The 25,467-nt window shown below is 40.3% G+C and overlaps 1 protein-coding gene across 1 annotated transcript in view; it reads right to left on the bottom strand.

The window, feature by feature from the left end:
• Positions 1 to 25,467, bottom strand: part of EYS (eyes shut homolog) — a 709,634-nt gene that overhangs the window by 1,823 nt on the left and 682,344 nt on the right. Inside the window, exons 45-46 of the mRNA XM_030447573.1 lie at positions 22,942 to 23,114; positions 8,689 to 8,850 (exon numbers count right to left, since the gene is read on the bottom strand). Of these exons, the coding sequence (XP_030303433.1) occupies positions 8,689 to 8,850; positions 22,942 to 23,114 (335 nt within the window). The remainder of the gene's footprint in view (positions 1 to 8,688; positions 8,851 to 22,941; positions 23,115 to 25,467) is intronic.

Genomic DNA, 25,467 nt, shown 5'->3' with positions numbered 1-25,467 from the left:
GGTTTACCTTTTGTACTACCAGTGCTTCTGGCCTTACAGGCAATGTAACAGGAGGGAGAGTACCACTGCAAACTGTACTTATAAACGTACAGAAGAAAGGCTGGGAGAGGTTGGGAAGGGCAGAGAGAGTCTAGAAAGTGACAGGGAGGGAGAAGGGAAAACAGAAGAGTCTGCAAATGAAAAAAAATTTTAAAAAAAATCACATTTTTAAGCCTATACTTGCCTTTGCAATTTAATTTTTTTAAAAAAATTGCTTTTGGAAATAGCAGACAAGGTTTTTAGCTTTTTCTTTTTTCTCAAGTTTGTCCATTAGATTCATAAATACAATGTAAATTTTAATGCAAACTTTCTCTTCTAATAGTTACCAGTAAAACTTCATGTAGTATTTTACTAATGAAGAAATACTTCTAAATTTGAAAAGTACACTTTCCTTAAAGATTCAGCAGGTGGCCCTGTCAGCAGAATGAAATTTGCCTTCTTGGGAGTTTAATTTTTTAGTAAACCTCATCCTTGAATGACATTGCCTTTAGTGAAGTTAAAGATGAATGGTTTCAAGTTGTAAAAGTGGTTCTCTTCTCAGCAGGTTTTCAGGTTCCCAGTCAGGCAGGATGGGGATGTTTCCACTGTTTTAGTGGCTGTTGAGCACCTGCTTTGTGCCTCACCTTCCCCAGATACCCACAGAATGATGAAATTGCTTCTAGCTTGCCAGTTCCATTTGTGATGTTCTGCATGCCTGCATTTACTGTTTCTATTTTTTTTTCAGAAAATGAACACAATTCTCTTCACTTGTTGCTCTTGCTCAGTGATAGAGCTTTAAGGTTGCTTAATTTTCAGTGCAGAGTTGGAATGCATTCATCTTGCCTGATTGAGCAGTCTGCAAATCCTGTTTGTTTCTTTTATGAGCTCAGTTCTAGGGTAAGAGAGGAGCATCAGAAAGTTTCTGAACCATCTTTTTGGCAGCTTTCAATCCCCTCTGCTACTCAGATATGTCTTGCATAAGGACATGAATACTCATTCTTTGATGCCCAGGAACAAGGAAAACATCTGCCCAGGGCTGCTTGCTCATCTGTCTTGTAATCAACAGCTGGAGAAGCTGGAACTTCTCCAAGATGTCCTGGCCTGCAAAGAAGTTTTTTTTGGTAGCTTTGCGTATTTGGCAGCAATCTGTCTGACAATAGAGCACAGTACTTCAGTAATGTATAGGACAAAAATGACACAGTTTCAGCAGTTAGTCATAGGGCTTCTGACTCAAACCTGATGATGTCTGTGGCTAATGTCCTTGTAGTCAGTTTTGGAGCCTTATTTAGACCAGAGCAAATCTGTGCTACTGCTTCTGTTACCTACAGTGTATAGAGAGGTTACAGCCGAGTGCTCTGAATTATGTTTTGGCATAGATGTGAGGTGAGGCCTTTCTTCAAATTGGTGTAACTTACTTCTAGTTATGAACAAAATCCAATTTCAGCTCTCCCTGAGGCTTTCGAGAGACTTTCTTACTCCCTTGGTGAGATCCTCTCCTTTCACAGATGACTTCCCACTTCAGCCTTTGGCAACAACAGCAGAGTTGAGAAATTTTATGCCTTGGGCACTGGTCCTGGTGCAATATTTCTCCATGAAGTTTATCATGCCATGGGTACTACTCAGGGACAACTGGCTGAAAACATTTTAGGACTCTAAGGTGCTGTGTGCCCAGTGTCTGTGAAACATCCTCTCAAAGTGAAGACAAATTTTGGACTTTGTTCTTCACTTTAGCAACCAGTGACAGTTTCAGCAAGGGACCTCAATCTGCCGTGTCTCAGAGGGAGAGGCTGCACAGCTGAAGCCATCATGGGAATTGCATCACCATTTTAAAATGGTATCCTTACTCCTGTATTTCTCAGCAGTCTCAGTATGGGATACCATGGAGCAATGGAGAGCAAGATTTTTCTGAAGAAGTTTGCTTTTGTTAAGCATGAGGGAGATGACATCCTCAGTTTTTCTAGGAATAGCCCTCATAGCTAGCTGGTCCATACTGTAAGGGAATCTATCTCAATAAAGTTGAATTTTCTTTGGGAATAGGCTATTGTAGCATAGCTGTGGCTTGAAATTGCAATGTGTCAAGACCCTGGGTGCTGAAAAATCTTCAATGGTTGCAGCATTCATTTGTTCTGATGCAACTTCCTGCCCCTTTCATCTTCCCTGTTTCAGTAAAATAAAAAGAAGAGGGTTTTTTGATAGTGCAAATGCTAAAAGATTGTTTCCTTTTCTTCTCAGGGGGAGGGGATTTTATAGCAGATGTTACTGTAAGGAACTGTTCTGGACTTTAACTTTTACTTGCAAAACTGGTTTGGGGTTTTCACCAGATGACTGAAGGCCAAAATTGCTCTACCTCAGGGTGTGTTGTCTCTGTTCCATAGTAGAAGCCAGCACTCCAAAACGATGCATCAATTTTTCTTCATCACTTTTAAGTTTCAGGTTTCCATTATGTGTTCACAAGACTCGCCTGCTACCATATCATATGTCAGCATTCCCAGAACCCTACTCTGTGTCCTGAGGAGTTCCTAAAACTGGGAATCAATGAGAAGTCTCCTATACACATTGCTGACTACTTCTGTGAGACCTGGATTACCCATGATGATACCTGCTCATATGACTTCATATGATGGATTCCCAATCTGTCACAATTTTTTTTGCCTTGTTCTAGTCTCAGTAAGTAGGTAAGTCTGTAAGCAAGTTGGTTGCAGTCATGCAGTTAAGTTTTGAATTCCCTCAAGTAGTGACAATGCCCTTTCATGTTCAGCCTTTCCCTACACCTGCAGGTGTGTCTGTATCCCTGTCATGAGAGGGAATCACACTGAGGCATTATCAGATCTCCAGGTTTTTATGTTACCACAGGAAACTCATGTGCAGTGTAATATGTCGAAGATTTTTACAGCTGGAAATGCATGGTAGGAATGTTGCACTCTGTTTTGAGAATCCTTTTCATGCCAGCAGCATCACCCTGAGTAACAAATGCTATAGTGGCAAATTTACACAGCTTTGTTGGGCTAAGATCTCTGCAGTTACTGCCTTCCCTTTCAAATCTGCCCAATGCTGGTTTATTTCCTAGGAGGACTGAATACAGTGTCAGAGGATCTTAAGCTCATAGACCATGGGCAGTGAGGGTATACTGGATGGTATTTTTAACATTTCTCTTTTGGGGTCACTTCTCCACAGTGACTCAGAGTTTGCCCTTGTGCTCCATCTGTGTCCACATGAGGTAAAGCCTTTATTACCTGTTTAGAGTACCTGAGTTTATTCCTGCACTGCACTGCAAATTGACAATGAGAAATTCACACAAGTTTTAAGGCCAAAGGAGCTTCCAGAGAACCCTTTAGAGTAATTTGGAAGCAATGGATGCACTCTTCTAGTGTTCACCATTTTGATGCTGTTGTCATGTCCCCAGTGACACAGAGATAGAGGTCTCACTAGAGGCAGTCTCACTGTTTGCTTGGAAATCACTGATTAGTTCCTGCACTAGTGAAGGTCTGGATTCCTTTACAAAGACTTATCAGACATCTGATGCTTGTCCTTTTTCTCATCCTGTTTTACGAAGCAGAAGCCCCTGTGCTGCAGTATTCTGTTTGGGACAAAGGTTCTGATGAGCCCACTGCTTCAGCAGCTTCTGCAGGGTAGGTGTCTCAAGAGCTCTAGGCAGCGGTTTCCGGGTTAAAGAACATCTATAATTTTGGTTTCTTCAGCCATTTCAGAGCTTGTTTGCTGGCATTAGTTTATGCCTTCTGTTGCTTTTACCTCACTTTTGCTTACTCTTGCTTACGGTCACAATGTCAGTGTCTTTCACTGTGGTATTGGGTGGCATTCCCCTGCCTTCCACCTTCTTTTTCAGAAACACTTACTCATCATTGGCCCCATTTTGCTGACAGAGTGATCATTTGAACGTTATACTCTTATAAGCAGTAACATTCCCAGGAAGAGGTTGCTTTCAGCATATGCTCATCTTCACTCTTAATTGACCCCTTTAACCAGCATAATAAAGTGCCAGTGTCTCCAGTAGTATTAGTGCCTCTTGTTGGTATGACACATCCTATAACCATCAGAGCTCCAGATTTATCTTTGCTCACTGCTCTTTCCTGTCTTGCTGAACTCACTCCACGTTGCTTTAATTCTTCCTTTTTTTTTTTCATCATCCTGTCCTCGAGTTTTCCCTACACCTGGTATCCTGTGTGATTTTCCAGGGACCCAAGTCACATCCTTTTACGCTGTGATCCTTTATAGAGCAAAAGTTCTTCCAGGAGCAGAACTTTTCTTGTCTAGCAGGGCCTGAAGCAGCCATGTCAGCCTCCAGAGAATGGCTGTACTCTGTGCCCAAGGGAAGTGATGCACTGCAACCTCCACGTGAGAGGTACCTCACTGACCAGATGTTGTCCTTCACAGTGGGGTCACCTGAGCATTTCCAGTAGCCAGAAAAAGGCCAAGGGCCAAGGAGAGAAAGCAAAGCAGAAGAGGGGGGGGGCTATAAATGGGTAGAACAGGGGAACAGAAGACAGAGAGAAAAGAGAAGCCTCACTCCTACCCTGTGATGCTAATTGTTAGCCAGTCACACATCAGCATCGTTGAAGTTTGTTGTTCTTAGCTTAAGCTCTTATCTTTTATTGCCTACCTCATCTTTAGGGGTTTGTTTAACCTCGGCCCTGTGTTTGCCACATCCGAGTGCATGCACACTCATCACAGTCAGCTGACAGTTTATATCAGCTTTTTGTAGCTGCTGTGACTGGATTTTCTATCTAGAGATGACCATAGCCAGCGCCCCTACTGGACACTTACAGGAACTGCTCAAGGATTTGCTTTCATGGATTATTAAAAAATTATTCTACATTTATATAGCTGCATATCACAGCTAATGCAAGACTGAGACCAGGTATTGAGCCAAGCCTGTTAATCTCTCAAACATGTCAAAACCCACTGTGGCACTAGATAAATTCCAGCTTCTACTTGGGAGCTCCATCTGAGAACACAAATGTATAGCTAGGATCCAGAACAACCCCATTGACACAGTGATGCACATACATCTAGAAGGGATGGGTGATTACCTATTTGCAGATTTGATCATTGTGCCTCACCTTTCAAAAATGCTGCTCTCCTTGGTGAAGAAATTTTCCTGCTGACTTTAGTTACCCTGACATATTTCAGCAGCTAGAAGGAGCCACCTTCCTTCTTGAGCAACCTTGATTTGCCATCCTCAGTTTTGGATTGCTTGCCAGTAGCAATTGGGTAGTAACAACACTTTATATGCAACAAATTTCAAGATAATGAGGATGTCTGTTCTGTCACACAGATAGCTGGCAGTTCTGCTTCCTATGCTGCTAATTTTGTCCATATAACTGATCCCAAAAGTAGTAACAAAGCAAAAATGATGTCCCTGTCAGTGAAGGAAACATGGCTTCCAATAGGGAAGCCTCAAGCACTCTCAGTGTCTGTTCTGTAAGTTGGTGGATAATCAGTTTCTTTTTGATAAGGGAAACAACACTCCTTCTTGATGGTTATTCTAGAAATTCTACACATTTCCAAAAGATTTTAGTCTACTTCCATGATTCAGTTTTCACCACAAGCATTGTCTTAGAAAACCAAGCAAGTATCACAAACCTGTACTGGCTGTCTCTTATTTTCATGCTTTACTTTTTTAAACCGAAATGCCTTAAATATCAGGAATTAAAGTTTTGAGAGTTTTCAGATCAGACTGGCAACATAATCCTGTAAAAGAGAGATAGAGCACTGGTGTTGCAAATGTTGAGTATTAAATGGAGCATGAGTCATCCCATTCAGTTTATTAACCTGACTTCCTTCTTAGTCACCCAGCATAATTTTCTTTCTCACCCAGCATAATTTTCTTTCTCATCTCGTTAGGGAGCAAACCTTTCCATCACCCTGGCCTGAACTCTAGAACAGTGCAGGCAGCCTACAGCATAATCCACCTCCATGAACAAATGAAAAACTTCAGTAATGCTATGACTCAATGATAAAGTAATGCTCTTTGCTCCCTTTTAATCAGAATTCCAAGGCCTTCAGGTAAATAACGTAAATGGATTGAGTTATACACTGTTCAAGCCTTTGATGGGCATCCAGCAAACCTTGTCTGAATTTTAGGCTATTTATTAAGTTGGGCTCTCACACTGTCACTGGTAGCATCCACTGCACTTGAGAAACTGAGAAGTGGGCTGGCTTTCTACCAGCATCCTGCTGACTTCCACAAGAATGCTGTGCTATTTGCATAACTCACTCAGAAGCAGTGCATCTCACACATCTTTACCTTACTGCCATAAAGCAAGTAATCAAAAGGGGAAAAAAAGTCTCCTTGTCATTCTGTCTTAAAGTTTCCAAACTAAATTTTTCCCTATAATAATAGCAACAACAATAATAAGTAATTAAAAGATCACCATACTTCTGAAATTTGGGCCTGCAGAAATCTACACTACCAGAGTTGAAGTCATGATACACTCTCAGAAACAGCTGACAGAGCCAGAAAACTGATGACTGACAGAATGAGAGGAAATCTGCTAGCAGATAAAGATTCATGGGATGTTTTCCATTTTATGCCAATTTGCCAGGTGTTTAAACCTGTGTACTGAAAAAAGTCATGTGTTAGAGGTGTGGAGACTGGAAACAGCCTGTCAAGAGCCTATCCACCTATCCAACCTTTCTAGAAATGCATGTAATATTCTTTGAAAAGAACAAAGCAAAAGGGAAATGTTTCAGTGGAAACCTCATGTTTATTTCTTCACCTACTAAAGATTTTCTTTAGGATTATTTGACAGGGGTGTGCTCCTAAAGGGAAAGTCCCAGTGTAGTGTCAGAGCTCATCTCTTTTAAAAAAATAGCGTTTCCTACTGAGGAAAAAAAAATCTTCTCATTATTTCCTATTAAAAAGGAATTTTAGAAAAAAATTCCTGTGATTTTGGCAATCAATTTATTACATCTTACATAACTGTATTGAAGAAAAGGCTTTATATAAAGTGCTTTCTAAACTAATCCCCAGCAGAAAGCTCTTTCACATCTGCTGGCTGCTAAGAATACTTTTGAGTCTTTCATCAGTCTAATTCTGTCTGGATTTGACTGGATTATATGAAGGCAAATATAAAAAGCCAGATGATTAGCTTTTCCTAAATGTTTCAAAACTTCAGGACAGTGAAAATAGAACTAGGAAATTTGTATAGAAATTAAATTACTCTATAGAAGGTGGTAGGGTTTTTTATTTACTTTGAAATTAAACATATTATTCTAGAAAGTGTTTTAAAGAAAATATTCATTCCTGTGAATCCACGGACAGCAATAGAATGAGGTCATACTTGTGCTCAACCACTTCTGACCCAAGTTATACTTAGCACTCTCTTTAATACTTCCAAAGAGGTATTTAATTTCTTCATACGCTAGCTGCTTCCAAGACCTCTGAATATTATTTTGAGATTCTTTTTTCTCTTTTATTTTTCATTGCCTGTGATATGCTTTAGATTACACAGGAGAGAAGAATTCACTGAGAATTTCAGAATTTGGCCTGCAAGTGATATAATTATAAAAGAGTAATAGTGGAAGACAGAGTTCTTTGTACTACAGATATTCCATATATTTTTCTCTGAAGCTGATTCTCTGTATGTGGCTATAATCAGAACAGGGAAAGCAGGTAATGTCAGCAATGTATGATGAGTTATCAGTCTTACTGAACAGCAGCCTGTGAAAACATTTCTATACAGAATAAGAAGGTGGTAAATTTGCCATACATGTATTTATATGCATCTGTGGCTGAGTATGTTTATTGAAAGGTCTCAAGGCTTTAGGCTTTGAACGAAGGAATGTAAAAACACATGATAAATAGATGAGTTCTATTTCTGTCATACAATTGCCAATTTTTTATAACACACTACTTAATTCAAGTGGAAATTTTGCTCTAAGATGATGTTATGAATTGTATGTAAGAGTTCTGTTTAAAAGTGTGCAAGACACCACATAAATGTAATATAAAGATGAAGACTTTTAATAAAGTAATTACAAAAAATGTCTTAAGGACTAAATCTTAAAAGGTATTTATATTGGTTGACAAATTATGTTTTCTTGCCATGAAAAGCTTGGAAGTTATTTCAGTCTAAAATGCTAAGTCTAAAATGCTTTTATAAATAGTAGAAGTATTTTGTTTAGATTTGCTTTTTACTCTTCTTATCTGGCAAATAAGAACTTTTATGATTTTCAGGCTGTGCCAGCAAGCTTTTCAATATTATATAATAAAAAGTTGAATTTCTGATGAGCATCATTAGCTTTCTCATAGTCTGTTCACTTGATTCTAACGTATTTGTTTAGGTTTTGTATTGATTTTGTTGGGTAACTTTGAAGCACTGAGCCAAACCCCCAGAGTATGAATCCTAGTGTGGCTGCACTGAAACCATGGAAGCAGTATCAGTGAATGGCTATTGAAAAGCTCTCTACAGTTCATTTTCTGGGGAAAACTGTTTCCTGAACCACTTCATTAAATACTTTTTGGCTTTGGTCTAACCCAAAATCATAATATGCACCTTTTTTCTTATGAACTTGATTATTCACAGTTCAAAATCAGGTCACCATGGACAATGAGTTGTAGATGCTGAATGCCCAAATCACTTCAATGTACTGATTTTCTTTTTCAAAACAGTACCTGGGTGTGACACCAGCAAACTGGAATCTCCTTACCTGACTGAGTGCCCAAATGCTGTGCAGTGTAGAACAGGATTCCCTCTGGAGACAGAGGCTGAAACTGAAGTTGGATATGGGTCTTATAACGGATATAAAAGGGTGCAAATGACATCCATGATGATTCAGTATTTCTGAAAGATGGATCACTAATGGAAATATCTGGAAAATACAAGAGTAAATGTCTTCTGAAATATATTTAGAGAGGATTGCATTATTATGCCACTAGCTGTCTACAGTTATTTTGCAAAGTTCATAAATGCTGTACATAATGCTTCCAATTCTTCCCTTTCCAAAGACTACAAGTAACCTAGATTCAGAATAAAACTTAGATAACAGAAAATAAATGCCATTTTGTCTTCTGTCTTTTTTTCATTATTAACCAATCCAGTAGTTGTAATGCAAAATAAATACGATCTTGTTAGTGTTCATTTTCAAATAAATGTAAGCATAAATTTTACATTTCTTAAAAGCTCAAATGCAAAATACTTTTGCAGGAGTCAGAATAAACATTTATTTCTTCACCATGCAGATGAAAACCTTAGAGGTGGATTTTTAATGCTTTTTGTGCCATAAGAAAGTATATTTAAAGCAAAATGTGTTAGTTAATTGCTGCTGAAATTTTTGGGGGGATAATCATACTGAGATGCTTGATAATTCCAACTGTGCTGTTTTATGGAGCACTTTGACACAATTACAGTGAAGATATAATATACACAACTTCATAATTCTGTTTTGCCACTTCTCTAAGTGCTGATTGTTCACATACCCCTAAGAGATAGGGCTGCTTAAACTTCTTTCAGCCCACTGATAAATGATTATACTTTTCTACGTTTTTTGTGTCACTTGGAACAATTTCCAGTGTTTCCCACTATAATGACATTACATATTTGAGATGCAATTATGTGAGCTATAAGCCAATTCATTATCATGTAGGTGTTAGTTTGCAGTGTTTGTGGGTTCACTGGTAAAGGTCAAGCTCTTTAGATGTACAGGGCACATTTAATCCTGTGTGTGTGAGCTTTTTTTACTACTTCATTAACAGCAGTACCAAATGCCTAAACAACACTTAAGTGCTGCCCCCCTCACTTTTCAGTTTTCCTGCTGAAGCTATGCTGTTTCTGTTCCAAGAGGCAAACATTTTCTTCACTTTGGTACTCTCAATGTCATGGTTTTAGAGTAACTTGGTTCCAGGCCACCACACCTTCACCTGCATACCTACCAGGAGGCACACACCATGCAGCCTTATGCTATCTTTCCACAGTCAAGATTTCTGCTGATCATCTGCCTGTGGATCCACTTGCCATCCAGTTGTACCTTGTGTCACCTGTTGCAGATGGGCCTTATTTATTAGACTGGTATACAGTCAGCATGCTGCAAGACTTCATATCTGGCTGTTTGTCACACCTCCTCTCTCCTAATGGGATTCAAGGTGTTTCTGGTGGACTGTGTCCAGTGGACTGATGTGCCATTAGACAGGACCCAGATCTCTCACCTGTTACCAGCACAATGACTTGAGGATGCCCCTTGAGTGGGTAGCAACAATAGAGCTGGCCTTTTTGTTCATTTCCCCCCACTACATTAGAGTTAGTACTTCTGAGGAAAGTGTGTGGATTTAGCCTAACAAATTCTCAGCAAGCCTGGAAGTGACTTTTAATCTCTGGAATATCAGTTATAATGGATTTATGAAATGCTCGAATGATCAGAGTCAGGCTTTTGATGAGCTGTTATTCAACCTACATACACATCCTCATGCAAACACATTACATAAATGAATCAATCTCATCCTAAGCATCATAATAGATGCTGTGATATATTACTAGAGACACTGTCTAGCCTTGATATTACCTAATGTCAGAAATGTGAAAGTTCCCAGCATGTCTACTTAAAAGCTGGCAGAAATAAGAATAGTTTTAAGAGTAGCAATTGCCCTGGAAGGTAAATAGTAATAAAACTTACTGAAGATTAGGTGATGTAATTCATCTCAATAAAATTTATAAGAACTGTCAGGTACAAAAGACAAACTAATACTTAATTTTCACATGGATTTCTATGTGCTTGTATTTTTTTCAGTAGGTAAGAGACAACATTCTCCATTAGTAGTTGAAGATGTAATCCCTACCCTGATGTCTTCTCCTGATATAAAACCCAATCAGAAATAATAATTCATTTTGCACACAGACATTTTTGTTTTATGCATACACTGGAAGTCTTTTGTATCAATTTTTTTCACAGCAACACTTACATACAGAGGAACTGTGCCACCATGGTCAATCTTATATAAAAATACATATCTGCTGCTTTAAAGGTCATATCAGGTGAAGTGTACAATGAAGCATCTGAAACCCTTCAGGTCAGATTGGGTTTCACTTTGTCAATGTAGTTAATGGCCAATGAGTAGTGTGAAAGCAAAATGTTCAGCTGCAGCAGGACTGAAATGACACATTGCTTATCTTTGGAAGGTATGTGAAAGGACGATTGCTAAGATAAAAAGCATTGGAGCAGGGAGAGAGAACAAGGATGAAAAAAGGCGATTTTTATAGCATCACCCAGAGAATGAATTACATCCATGTTTTTACATTACAGAGTATTAAAAAATAACACCTACATCTTCAGCAACAGATGTCAGATGTCATCCCACTTTAAAAAGGAGCAATTATCCTCATTTATAGCTATCAAATAAAATACTCCATTTAATATTCTTAATTTCAAAACATCCAAGTGCAAATATTTTATTACCATTTTGCTAAACATGTTTTTATTCCTAATAAATGTATCTTAATGAATATCATAAAGTAACATATCTTGCCACAGGACTAACTACAGGAAGTATTAGAATGACTTCTGTTTTGCTAATAAATTAACTGTAGATCCTGTAAGTACTCATTGTATGCATGGAAAAGCATCTGACTTGTACATAGAAATGTGCATCCATAGCTCAGAACAGAATGGTTTGATTCTACTGCAGTGCACAGAGATGATCACTACAAAAATTCATTTTTGAAAAACTACATCTATGCATAGACAAACTTATAAGGTGAAGGATTAGTCAATTTAAGCTTTTCAATTTGCTTTTATGGCAGGCATATGCAAAATTAACATGTCGTGTTGAATAATGCATGAAGTACTGAGGTACTTACTGTTGTTTTCTTGGTAACAACCCTTTTTTCCCCACCTAAGACAAGAAAATAACAAGCTTGGCTAAACCTGCACAAGACAGTTCCTATGTTACATGTGCTTACTCCAGAGAAACTCCTTTCTAAAACAAATGAGGTGAGTGGATGTTTCTGCCAACCCTATAAGCTAAATTTGTAGAACTTGTTCTGTGTAACTACTGCATTACTCACCAGGGTGCTCAGCACTCTGCGGTGCACTGTAAATACAACTGGCATCTAAGTGAACATTTCTGTTCTGAGTATTTAACAACTCACTATTCTAAGCTTAGTACTATATACTAAACTGATGAAGCTATACATTCATAAATGATATCAAGAGAAACTTTAAATCCTTTTAGATCAGTTACAGCTATGGCAACAAAATGTTGCTGAAGTGTGCTTCTTTCCACCTCTACTATATATTAATATAATACCTTCCAGGCTCCTCCTCCTGCCCTCATTTGATCATCCCTGTAATGCTCACACATCCTGTTCAACTCTTGTAACAAAGCTTTCAAGGTTATTCTCACCTTTCAATTCCCACCACTGAAGGTGAAGTGCTTGTACACATCCCAGTCTACATTCTGATAGTTTCTCCAAGCAGTTTGTTGTCTCAGAACTCCCATCAAGCCCATTTTGGTTTTGAGCATGTCAAGGAAATTTTCAGTGGAAAAGCAAAACAGTCAAGATATAAAAACTGAGCTCTAATTCCAAGACAGACGCACAGGTTGTGGAAGAAGGGATGGGCTATCTAGCAGGAATACAAGAGCCAGTGCCTGAGCTGAACAGGGATGCAGTTAGGAGGGGCTGGAGTTAGGAGTTTCAGCAGGGACTGAAACAGGCAAGATACATGAAGGAAAACAATCAGGACTTCCAACAAGAAGACTAAGGAAAATGTGATGCCAACTCCTCAAAGCATACTGAGGTGACAAAGGACATGGAAAAAGCCAAACTACTCAATGGCTTGTTTAGCTCATTTTTTACCTTGGTAAAGCCTGATCAAGCCTCCCAAGTTCCTGTGCCTGGTAACTGATCTTGGGGAAGTGAAGCATTTCTTGTGGCAGAGGAAGAATTTCGGAGCACATCATCCAAGCAGACAACACATGGGCATGGCACCAGCCAGGGTGCTCCCCCAAGTGCTGAGGGAGATGTCCAGTATCACTGTGGGGCTGCTCACTATCAATAAGCTATGAGAAATCATGGTGATCACAGGGAAGTTCCTAACGACTGGAGAAAGGCAAACCATCATGTCCTACTCCAACAAAGGCAAGAAGGATGATGCAAGGACCTATAGACCAGTCAGCCTTACCTTGTTTGGGAACTACCATGGACCAAAACATCCTTGACACAATACCCAAGCACATAAAGAACAAGATAGTGACAAGGACAAACCAAGTGTCACCAGGCGGACAGATTTCTGTGAGGACGTGGACTGGGTCAGTGCCAAGCTGAGAGCACTGAATGTTGTTTGCCCTAAGTCTGACAAGACCTCTGACAGCCCTCTGTAGTAGCCACAAGGCCAAACTGGCAGGAAGTGGTCAGGATGGGACAGTCTGGGAGACTAACTAGTTATATCAGGTTGCTTTTTCTTCTTTCAAAACCTTTTTACAACTAGATATATGAACCAAGATTTTTCATGGAACTCTGTCACTTATTGCCACATCTACTGTCCTGACCACAAGCCTCCTGACTGTTCTGTCTCAGTGTTTGTTTTGTTTTGTTGGTGTTAGAACCCAGACTTACTCTCAGGGAGCAATGAGGACTGGAAGCTGGGAGCCTGGGGCCAGGAGGGATATAACATGGCAGGCAGGGCAGAGGCTTCTCCAGCGAGGGTCCTGCCTGGAGTGAGTTGAGTGGGACAGGCCCAGGGGGAGCAGCCAGATCAGCTCCAGAGGCAGATCACCAAGCAGGTCCACAGTAATGGGGCAGGTGATAAGGTCAAGCCTGCAGGTCAGTCAGTCTATGGGTCAGAATACAGATCCAGATCAGAATGGTCAGACAAGGCATGGATGTGATGCTTCTGCAGTGTAGTTCTGTGAGGGATCAAGGACAAGAGCCTCAACTCAAAATCTACACCTGAGCAATGAGCAGGTAGTTCCTGCTAGAGCTTCTCAGCAGAGTTGTCTGAGATCAGATGCTAGTCCCATATCTAGGCTAGCACTGAGCCCACTCAGGAAGCAGTGGGAGGATGTTGCTCAGGGCCCCAACACTTACAGTACAACAGTTCATTACCAATAAACACGTCTAAAAGATCTAAATTTCAAAGTCATAAATTTTCAGTGGTTTCAGTCATAGAATCATAGAATCATAGAATAGGCTGGGTTGGAAGGGACCTCAGAGATCATCGAGTCCAACCCTTGATCAGCTACCGCCACAGTCACTAGACCATGGCACTGAGTGCCATATCGAGTCGCTTTTTAAATGTCTCCAGGGACGAAGAGTCCACCACCTCCCCAGGCAGTCCGTTCCAATGTCTGATCACCCTTTCCGTGAAAAAATTCTTTCTAATATCCAATCTGAACTTCCCCCGGCACAATTTAAGACCATGCCCTCTTGTCTTATTGAGAGTTGCCTGGGAAAAGAGATCAACCCCTGCCTGGCTCCATCCTCCTTTCAGGTAGTTGTAGAGAGCAATGAGGTCTCCCCTGAGCCTCCTCTTCCTCAGGCTGAACAGCCCCAGCTCCCTCAGCCTCTCCTCATAGGATCTGTGTTCGAGTCCCTTCACCAGCTTGGTTGCCCTCCTTTGGACCTGTTCAAGGACCTCAATATCCTTCTTGAACTGAGGGGCCCAAAACTGAACACAGTACTCAAGGTGTGGCCTTACCAGGGCTGAGTATAGGGGCAGAATCACCTCCTTGGACCTGCTGGTGACGCTGTTTCTGATACATGCCAGGATGCCATTGGCCTTCTTGGCCACCTGGGCACACTGCTGGCTCATGTTCAGCTTCCTGTCAATCCAGACTCCCAGGTCCCTTTCTGCCTGGCTGCTCTCCAACCACTCTGTCCCCAGCTTGTAGCGCTGCATAGGGTTGTTGTGGCCAAAGTGGAGGACCCGGCACTTGGCCTTGTTGAAGCTCATCCCATTGGAGTCAGCCCATCTCTCCAGTCTGTCCAGGTCCCTCTGCAGAGCCCTCCTGCCTTCCAGCTGATCAACACTTCTCCCCAGCTTGGTGTCATCGGCAAACTTGCTGATGATGGACTCAATCCCCTCATCCAAGTCATCAATGAAGATATTGAACAGGACTGGGCCCAGCACTGATCCCTGGGGGACACCGCTGGTGACCGGCCGCCAACTGGAAGCAGCCCCATTCAGCACCACTCTCTGGGCCCGGCCCTCCAGCCAGTTCCTAACCCAGTGCAGAGTACGCTTGTCCAAGCTGTGGGCAGCCAGCTTTCTCAGGAGGATGCTGTGGGAGACGGTGTCGAAGGCCTTGCTGAAGTCCAGATAGACCACATCCACAGCCTTCCCCTCATCCACCAGGCGGGTCACCTGATCATAAAAGGAGATCAGGTTGGTCAGACAGGACCTGCCCTTCCTAAACCCATGCTGGCTGGGTCTGATCCCCTGTCCATCCTGCAGGTGCTGTGTGATTGCCCCCAGGATGATCTGCTCCATAACCCTGCCAGGCACTGAGGTCAGGCTGACGGGCCTGTAGTTTCCCGGGTCTTCCTTCCGGCCCTTCTTGTGGATTGGCGTGACATTCGCCAACTTCCAGTCATCTGGGATGTCCCCAGTGAGCCAGGACTTCTGGTAGATGATAGAGAGAGGCTTGGCGAGCTCTTCTGCCAACTCTCTCATCACCTTTGGATGGAGTTCATCTGGTCCCATAGACTTGTGGGGATCCAAGCAGCCCAGTAGATCACTGACAGTTTCCTTCTGGATTGCAGGGAGAGTGTTTAGATTCTTGTCTCCTATAGGCTCCAGAAGCCAGCTGTCATTAGGATAGCCCGTTTTACTGTTAAAAACTGAGGCAAAGAAAGTGTTAAATACCTCAGCCTTTTCTTCATCATTGACAATTACATTCCCGTCCATGTCCATTAAAGAATGAATGTTTTCCTTGCCCCTCCTTTTGCTACTGATGTATCTGTAGAAGGACTTCTTGTTATCCTTCACAGAGGTGGCGAGATTTAGTTCAAGTTGTGCCTTTGTGTCTCTAATTTTTTTCCTACATAACTTAACTGTATTCCTGAATTCCTCTTGAGTAGATAACCCTTTTTTCCATAACCGGTAGGCCCTCTTCTTAATCCTAATTTCCTTCAAAGTCTCTCTGTTGAGCCAGAGTGGTCGTCTTCCCCGCCGGCTCGCCTTTCGACACACCGGGATAGCCTGCTCCTGAGCTTTCAAAACTTGCTCTTTGAAGAATGTCCATCCCTCCTTGACCCCTTTGTTTTCAAGGGCTGTTTCCCAGGATATGCTCCGGACTAGTCTTCTGAAAAGGCCAAAATCTGCCCTCCGGAAGTCTAATGTAGAGGTTTTATTGACAACCCTCCTTGTGTCCCTGATTATTGAGAACTCTATTATTTCGTGATCACTAAGTCCCAGACGCCCTCCGACCACCACATCCCCCACCAGCCCCTCTCTGTTTGTAAAGAGTAGATCAAGTGGGGCTCCATCCCTGGTAGGCTCATTTACCAGCTGCATCAGGAAATTATCCTCAATACACTCTAGGAATCTCCTAGACTGCCTCCTCTCTGCTGTGTGGAATTCCCAGCAGATGTCCGGCAGGTTAAAGTCACCCACGAGAATAAGGGACGACGATTTTGAAACATGTGCCAGCTGGTTGTAGAAGAGTTCATCACCCTCATCCTCCTGGTTGGGTGGTCTGTAACAGACTCCCACCACAGTATCAGTCTTGTTGGCCTTCCCCCTGATTCTTACCCACAGGCACTCCACCTTATTATCACCTACTTCAATTTCTGTGGAGTCAAGAGACTCTCTAACATACAGGGCTACCCCTCCACCTCTTCTACCCTGTCTGTCCTTTCTGAAGAGCCTGTAGCCACCCATTGCAGCACTCCAGTCATGGGAGTCATCCCACCACGTTTCCGTGATAGCGACTACATCATATCTTTCCTGCTGCACGGTGGCTTCCAGCTCATCCTGTTTGTTGCCCATGCTGCGTGCATTGGTGTACATGCATTTCAGCTGGGCTGCTGATTTGTCCCTTAACTTGCGCTGTCCACCCTTGGGCTCCTTTCCGGAGGACCTTGTTTCAACCCCTTCCCCCTTCGAACCTAGTCCTTGCAAGAGAGATTGAGCAACTCCACCAGCTGTTTTTTTCATTTTGTTAAACAATGACAAATACAGATGCATGGAAGCTTCACCTTGAGATGCAATTTGCTTAAGGTCGTAGCTCTAACATCACTGATACTGCACAAACATTTTTTTGTGTAAATACTCAGAAAAACTGAAAAAAGATGGTTTAATTTTTATCCAAATGGAATGCATTTAATTACCACTGTTTAATTACCACTTTTCATCTTTGAGGAGTGAACTGTTGCTAACTTATAAACTAATTCATATATAGCAAAAAAAGAAAGTGTACAACTACAGCTTGTAGTGCAGTAACAAGTAGAGCACTTAACAAACTGAACAGAACCATCTGAACAATGTATTCATGAAAGCTGTAATTTCCCCAGACCTGCAGCCATTAGTAATCCTTGCTGTCTCTGAAGAGCAGAGACTGATGCAATCATTGTTCTGGGCAATACTGGAATAAAAGATTAGAGTTGTGTAAGGGAAGTCTACAGTTCTCTTTAGTTTTATTGCAGTGGAATCGTAATCTCTATCGTTAGATAATTAGAGACCTAATTAGCTAAGAAGTAGCATCTAGGAGCATATGGCTAAATCCCTAAAGAGCTCTGTGGCTTTCCAAAGCCCAAAATAGCTATTACTAGCCAAAGTCAAAACAGTAGACCTCAGTCTTTCAATACAACACAGATTAAGAGATGAGTGCCTAAGAATAAGTAAGCCAGCAAATTGTACTGTCAGCAGCAATGAAACCTCAGTATTAGGAAACCAACTAAACCACATTTTTTTCAGTCATTCATTATGAATATGAAGATGGATCAAATAGTTACAGAATTCCCATTACTTTTTTGTTTTTTCTGTCATGTTATCAGGTATTTTTAAAATTTTGTTGTAACAGAATTTGACATCAGAAGAGTATCTAGAAAGTTGACTTGAGCTGATGGATAAAGGAAGTTGTTTACATTTAAAAGCTTTATTGCTTGACAAGTAACTCATTAAATTGAGGACAGAGCAATAAAAAGCTCTTTACATTTGCATTTCTTTCAAGTGCTGTACATTGACAGGTAGTATTTGTAGCTATGAAAGCCTGAGACTAAAATACAGTTGAAGAAATCATCTCTTTGTGAAATGGGCAGTAACATTCCATTATGATGCCTTGAAGTAAAAAAAGAATAAAATAATAGATTTTATGGAAGTATGTGGCACAAACTAATCTAGCTAAAGAGAAAAGTGCTGAATAACTTAAAATTTATAGAAATACTGTGATGAAATCTGTGCTTCTTTGAGCTACTGGCAATTCTTCTCCAATAGTGCCATCTATTGAATCTTTCAAATATTACAGTGTTGTCCTGTTAAATGAGAATATTGTCAGGTCTGTGAAATCTCACAGTTAACTAATCTGAAATTATAGATCTTCTTCATTTCTCTGCAAAATTGAGAAAATTATCTAGGATATAAATTCCATATGCTCAGCATCTGGAAGAATTCTAGATTATGTTGAAATATGTCTCAATGCTTAACAGAATGTCAGGGGAACTTCATTGACTCCAAATTTGGGATGTCACACGTAACTGTTGGAGTAAGTTTATCTATAAAACTTCATTATTGGCCACTACTAGAGACAGGATTACTGGCCTCATGCAGGAACCCTCTTTCTCTAAGAGAAATAAGGTGCTGAGATAAAATTTAGAAGAGTTTAGAATGCAATTGTAGATAGTCCCTATGGATAACATGTCTGTATTTTTTATGTTAACACTTCTTAATAATCACTAGTTATGAAAAAAACCATTATATTCAATTACATAATGACATCCTATCAAACAATGTCCTAAATCAAACTATCTGCAGCAAAAGGGTTTTAGACTGCTGCTGCTTCACCAGGAAGAATCACCTTTGACATTTGGTCTTGTTCATGTTTTCTCTGAGTATAAACACATTGAAGACAAAAGATCTACTGTCTCTCTTGAAGGAGAGCTGAAAAAACCAGAGATTTCTTCCTCTTCAGAAACCCTTTGTAATATCTAATTACAAAAGAAGTCATGGGACTAAATACAATAAGCTGAATTTGGTGTGGATTCCCCCAGACAAAGTGCTGGGAGCTGGCGACTCTTACTGGTTTTGAACATTGTGTGCTAGTGAAATAAACAGACTAAATTACATTTTGCTCTGGGTTGGATTTCATTTCTTAAACAGAAGACAAATTAGATCTGTCTGGTACTCCAGCTGCAAAATTTAAGTCCAATGAACAAACTTTTAAGTTAAATGAACAACAGATTTTGTTAACATTGTATTTTGGTGTTCTGGAAAAAACCTATACAGAACTTTAAAGAAAATCTAGATAAACTACTTCTCTTGTATTCCTAATCCTTGTGGCTAAGGGTGTGTGAACTAAGAATTCCCACTGTGCCAGATTTTGGCAATGTTTGGTTGCCACTTATGCTCTTCAGGATTTGAGCAGGTTTTGTTGTGTTACTATTATTACTGTGACCTTTTCAAACACTGGAACAGAATTTCGTGTTGCTTCATGTGTCATAAGCAGTCTTAAACATGGCCTGAGCCATGTTAACACTATGTAAAAAAGACTCCTGGATAAATTTTCCATTTCCTTCCCTTTTCATTAGGAACACTTTTAGCTTAGTATAAATTAATTTTTTTTTAATTTTTTTTTTCTCCTCACATCCGTGCTACCTTTAGAAATTTAATGTACTTCATGAACCACCCTGCCTTGCACGTGTTAATGGGTTTGGACAACACAGTACATCCAAGTAGAGCTTTAAAATATTCTAGAATTAATTCCTTACTCCGACTTCCCTGGCAAGGCTTTGGACCCATTCAGACATAATTTCCAATCATCCTCTCTCTTCCTAGGGCTCTTGATGGATCATTGACTCAAACAGGTCCTAAATTTCATAGGCATCCTCCTACTGCACTTCAGTTACCAGTCTGCTGCCTACCTGCTAAAACTCTTGATCTTTCACCAGAAAAGCAACTCCTGTCACTTGCTCTGGCAGGCTAAGTATTCAATTAAATATTTACTCTCAGTGTCATACCAAAAAATACCTGTATACCACTCACTGACTATGAAATGCAGAGTAATTGAAACTGGTATGCTCTCTTCATCAAGTGAGCTGATTTCTTCTACCTTCCTCTAAAATACACGATTTAATAAACATCTTACTGAAACCTCCTGAGAATATTGCTCAGTATTTACACTGTGGCAATGAGCATCGTGACAGTGGACCAACTAAGCACTGTGAATTTCAGACCATATCAGCCATTCAGACTATGTTCTTTAATCTTTCTCTCCCTGTAGTTACTCTTATTCTAACTTAGTTTTCCAACTACTGAACACTTGTTATTGTACTTCTGACTTCTAGAGCTTAACCATCATGTACCATATCTGTGTGCTGACAATCACAGCATCCTTGGTGGTTTAAGTTGCTGCTCTAAGCAGAAAACATTACTCTTCTCTATAAGACCAGTTACATCCTCATCTGCACATATGCTTCTATCATGTACACAATTCATTAAGAACCACATTTTCACTTGATTGTTGTCAAATTAACATTTGTGGTCAGAGTACTCTTCCTTTTTACTGTGGTTCTACCTCTACTGCCCCATTTACTAAATTTTCCTGACTTGTTCTCATCCAATCCATACTGTTGCATTGTATTTGCCAGCTGCTATTATTGGTAAAGCCCTATTTGTTCTTCCTCTTTGTTATTCTCTGGCTTTTTTGCTTCATAAATCTCTTCTGTATTTTTTTTTTCACACTTCTTCCCTTCTTTTCTGATCATTCATTAGTCTTCATAATTTAATTTCCCTTTGTTCTCTCCTGATCCCTTGGGCTGTTCATTGCTCTCTGTCTCTTTTCCTTTTGGCTCCAATAATCACCATCAATCCTGAGAAAAGATTTTCAGTCTTGATAAGCAGCTGTTTTTTTGCCATTTGCCATCCACTAAAATTGGAAACTGTGCTTTGAAAAATCTCATGATAATTCATTATTCTGCCAGAGTAAGGTGAAATGCAGGGCAAAGAGTTTGGTCAGGACCCATAATTTCTACTCAAAAAAGAAAGAATCACAGAATCACAGAAAGTCAGGGGTTGGAAGGGACCTTGAGAGATCATCGAGTCCAACCCCCCTGCCAGAGCAGGGTCACCTACAGGAGGTCACACAGGGACACATCCAGGTGGGCTTTGAATGTCTCCAGAGTAGGAGAGTCCACAACATCCCTGGGCAGCCTGTTCCGGTGCTCTGTCACCCTCACAGTAAAAATTTTTTTTCCTCATGTTTCTATGGAACCTCCTATGCTCAAGCTTATACACATTGCCTCTTGTCCTGTCATTGGGTGTAATTGAGGAGAGCCTGGCACCATCCTCCTTGGTCTCTCTCTTAATATATTTAAAGTAAATAGAACAGAGAGGAACTCTCTAGTGTGTGAAGGAATTACTAAACAGATGACAACCTACCCAAAATACAATTTCCTGTTGCTAAAATATGAACTATTTGTCCTGGTAATAGTGGACATCACAGGAAGATCCAAATCTACTCTGAAACCAGAATGCAGTAGTGTTTAGCTAATTAATTACCTGCATTATATATAGCACATGCCCTGGTGATCAGCATCCTGAATCTAGATGGCATTACTTTTGAAAACCTCACTTGAAATGGGTATTCAAAGTTGAAAAGTTCCTATAAAGAGCCCTGAAAAGCTGTTTCAGCACAGGCAATAGAGCAAGCACATTCTTATATGGAATAAAGAATAATAAAGAATAAATAAAGAATTTATTTTCCAGAAGCTACATTTTCTTTTATCTGAGCCTACCAATCACAAGTGCTTTCTGTAACAGGATTTCAAAACTGTATCCATCTATATCCATCTACGACTGCAAATCAGGTCAAATGTGGTTCAGCCTGTCAATTTTGTGGTTGAAACCCGCTCTGTAGGCACAACAAGAGCAGCTGGACCTTGGCACACAGTTTGCTAAAGAGAGATATTTAACAATAACTGGAGTGCTCCAAAAGATGTATAGAAAGGTTCTTGAAGGCAAAACACAAGCTTGTGTAATGTTAACTTGAATCCAAGAGCTGTGGAATACAAGGTGTGGCCTGTACTACATCTCCTTGAACACAGAGTGCTTTAGACACTTGCAGTAAAGTCCCTGAGCTTGTAGCACCTCTGTATTCACACTGCTGGAAATTAATTTGTGCAATCTCTCAGAGAAGAACACAGACAGATAAAGCATTCTAACACATGAGGAATACAAAACCAGAGACATATTTTGAGCATGTTTGGAAGAAAACCAGGGAGAATAGGCACTTGAAGATCATTACATTGATGTTTGCATCTTTCATCACCATCCCTACTCAGTAGTCAGAGAAGTCAGCAGGAACCTCCCCATTAGTGTCAGCAGAAACTGGGTAAGGTGCCAGTTGCTTCCTACTTCAGAAGTGTATTCAGAAATGTACTACTGAGCTCTTAAGTGTATTTCTCAACATAATTAATTATGCTAAGCTTGGAAATTTAACTAAGCACCTGCTCTGCATAATGCTTCTTGGTCCCCTTGGTATCTTACAAGGCTGTGCTGCCCATAAATTTGGTTGAATGGTTTGAAAAGACTGAAGGAACAAACAGTGCTAAAAATGAGAGAATAACATCCAACATCTCATAGCTATGAATCACTTGATTTTTGTAACAGAAATGGGCACCATGTTCTTACAAAAAACCTATTTTGTACTTTGTATCTTTGGCCACATTTAATGGATGTATTACAAAATACATGTGTTTTTCTACCTGGGCATTGTTGCATAAACTGTATGTGCGGTTTACTATCCATTTGACATACCTTGTTCACAATAGGTACCAGTTGTTCCAAGAGGACAGTGACACATGTAGCCATCAGGCAGTGGCACACAGGTACTGCCTTGCTTACACAGGTGGGGAGGATCATGCTCAGGTTCACACACTGACACTGTTTCTGTGCAAAAGGCACCTTTCCATCCAGTCAGGCAGTCACAGCTATGGGGGGCAAGCAAGTGAAAAGAAAGAATGCAACATTAGGACCAAAAGAAATCAACATGTCTAGCAATGGAATGAAGTTTTGGATATCTACATGTAGAGAGATTTTTATTCTATTGTAAAAGAAAAATGTACTTAATAGAAAACGTTTTATTTCAAATCTTAGAATTACAACACAAAATACAAAAAATACCTCAAAAGGTTGTGGCTTTTTTCTGTATTTTACTCTACAAATAACTCAAAAAGGCTTTGGCTTCATGAACTAGGTGGAGTCAAAGTGAACACTGAAGAGGAAGGAAAGCAGTGAAGAGCAGCCATAAATAAAACCATATGTCAGTACAAGAGAACTGCTAACAATTCTTAGTTTTAGCTAGTAACAGGTCTGTCAGAAGGTGACTCTCCTTTAGCCATTATTCATCTGTTAAATTCTAATAATCAGCAGTCTGGAGGTAGGTTTGGTGAAGCACTCAATGGAAAAGAGGATAGAGATTTGACCATGAAAGAGGTGGCAAGGTGACTATTATTTATCTACAACTGCAAATCTATGCCATAACTAAATTTTCTAAACTGAGTCATTGGATATCTTAGTGTCCACTACTCTTAATCACAGAATCACAGAACTGTCAGGGAGTCCAACCATCAATCCAGGAAAAAAAAGCCCACAACAAAGAAACAACCCAAACCAAAACAAAACCTGCTTCCCTGAAAAAAGCACTTAGTGATTTTTCCCTGAAAGTTTTCTCTCTCAGGGCTAAAAATGACACCTCATGTATTCTGGCTGATTCTTAGCTCATGTCTTTGCAAAATGTTGCAAAATGCTAAATTTTTCTTCAAACTCACTGTTACACTTTCTGCATTAATGACCCACTGTTTCTGGGCAAAACACAGTGAAACTGTTCAATTCTGCTTTTTCACCAAACCTTCAGATCAGACAACAACATGTACACAAAACACAGCCAACAAGCTCATCTGAGTGATTAACAGATATTTGGAATGAAGAGGAAAAGAGGACATGACCTTGCAAAAGCAAAAGCACCACAATTCATCAAAGTCAGCATCAGAATGCTTTGTCTCAGCTAGAAATGTTATGCTTTGATCCATGAAAGCTATTGAGAAGGAGAAGCAATTTAACTCCTTGAGTGCAATCAGAAATTTCCACTTCTTGGGCTGTGAAGCAGGGTGTTTGGAGCTGTAGCTGCTGCTGTTGGGAAACAGGCATAACAGTTCTTCCCTTTTCCCTGGCTTCTGTCTGCATACGTGTAGTTGAGCTGAAGATGTTCGCTGTGGCCTACAGTGGCAAAGCTCTATAAAGAAATGTGTCCTCTTCTATTTAATATTCCTAAGCAAGTTGGACTGGGGCTGAGAAGTTTACATCCAAGACTTCCTAATCTTTAGAAAGATAAGGAAGATAGGCAGCATCTTATTTCCCTTCCCTCATGTGACCTGCTATGCTGGTCTTTTTCCCTATATTTTCTTTGTTGTGGTTGCTTGTTATTTTTCCAGAGCAGAGAACCCAATGTCTTACAACATAACTAGTGTCTTGAGTTTCAGGAATTAAAAGGCCCATTTAGAATCACAAAATATCTCAAGTTGAAAGGGACCCATAAAGATAATAATATCCTGCTCCTTGCAGGACTACCTAAAACTAAATCACACGACTAAGGACATCATCCAGATACTCTTGAATTTCTTTAGGTATAAGAGGTGAGATTCATTATGAGACCAAGACACCAAATTTTATGTTATGTTAGGTGCCTAGATGGCCTCCAGTTGCCTTCCTATAGGCATTCAAGAGAGGCAGCTTGAGACAAGGGAAACAAGATTCTGATAGAATGCTCAAGTTTAGGCAATTAGGGATTCTCAAACAGGTGCTTGAGCTCTTAGGCTAATCAATGGTGTTTCAGCTGTAAGAGTCAGGGGAACTGGAGCACTATTCATCCCACAAATCAATGCGTGCATGGTTAATGATGAAGTGATGCATTCAGTTGCAGAAAACTGGAAAGGCCTGGGTCATTGACTGGGATAAAATATTACATATTTAGCTCACCTGGAGACACTCTAAGTTTATGTGTCTTAGAAACTAAATCTCACTACAAGATACATTCCTACTATCAAGCTTTTTGAAGAACATGGACTAAACTGATTCTCCTATACTCCAGCTTTTGAGTTTCTCAAGAGCAACTGCTAAAACATCTTTTATTTTTTCTGTGGTGTATTTTAGGCGGATAAAGAATACTAAGGCTTTGTTAGTGTGTCTGAGAGGAAAGTGGATAATCTTGAATCCCCTAGTTTTGCAAAGAACTCTTAATAAGCTGCAATTCACAGCACACACATGACAAAGCCAGCCAGTTCA

Source organism: Calypte anna, chromosome 3 (assembly GCF_003957555.1).
Source record: "Calypte anna isolate BGI_N300 chromosome 3, bCalAnn1_v1.p, whole genome shotgun sequence".
NCBI lineage: Eukaryota > Metazoa > Chordata > Aves > Apodiformes > Trochilidae > Calypte > Calypte anna.
This window is presented reverse-complemented; position numbering and strand designations above follow the sequence as displayed.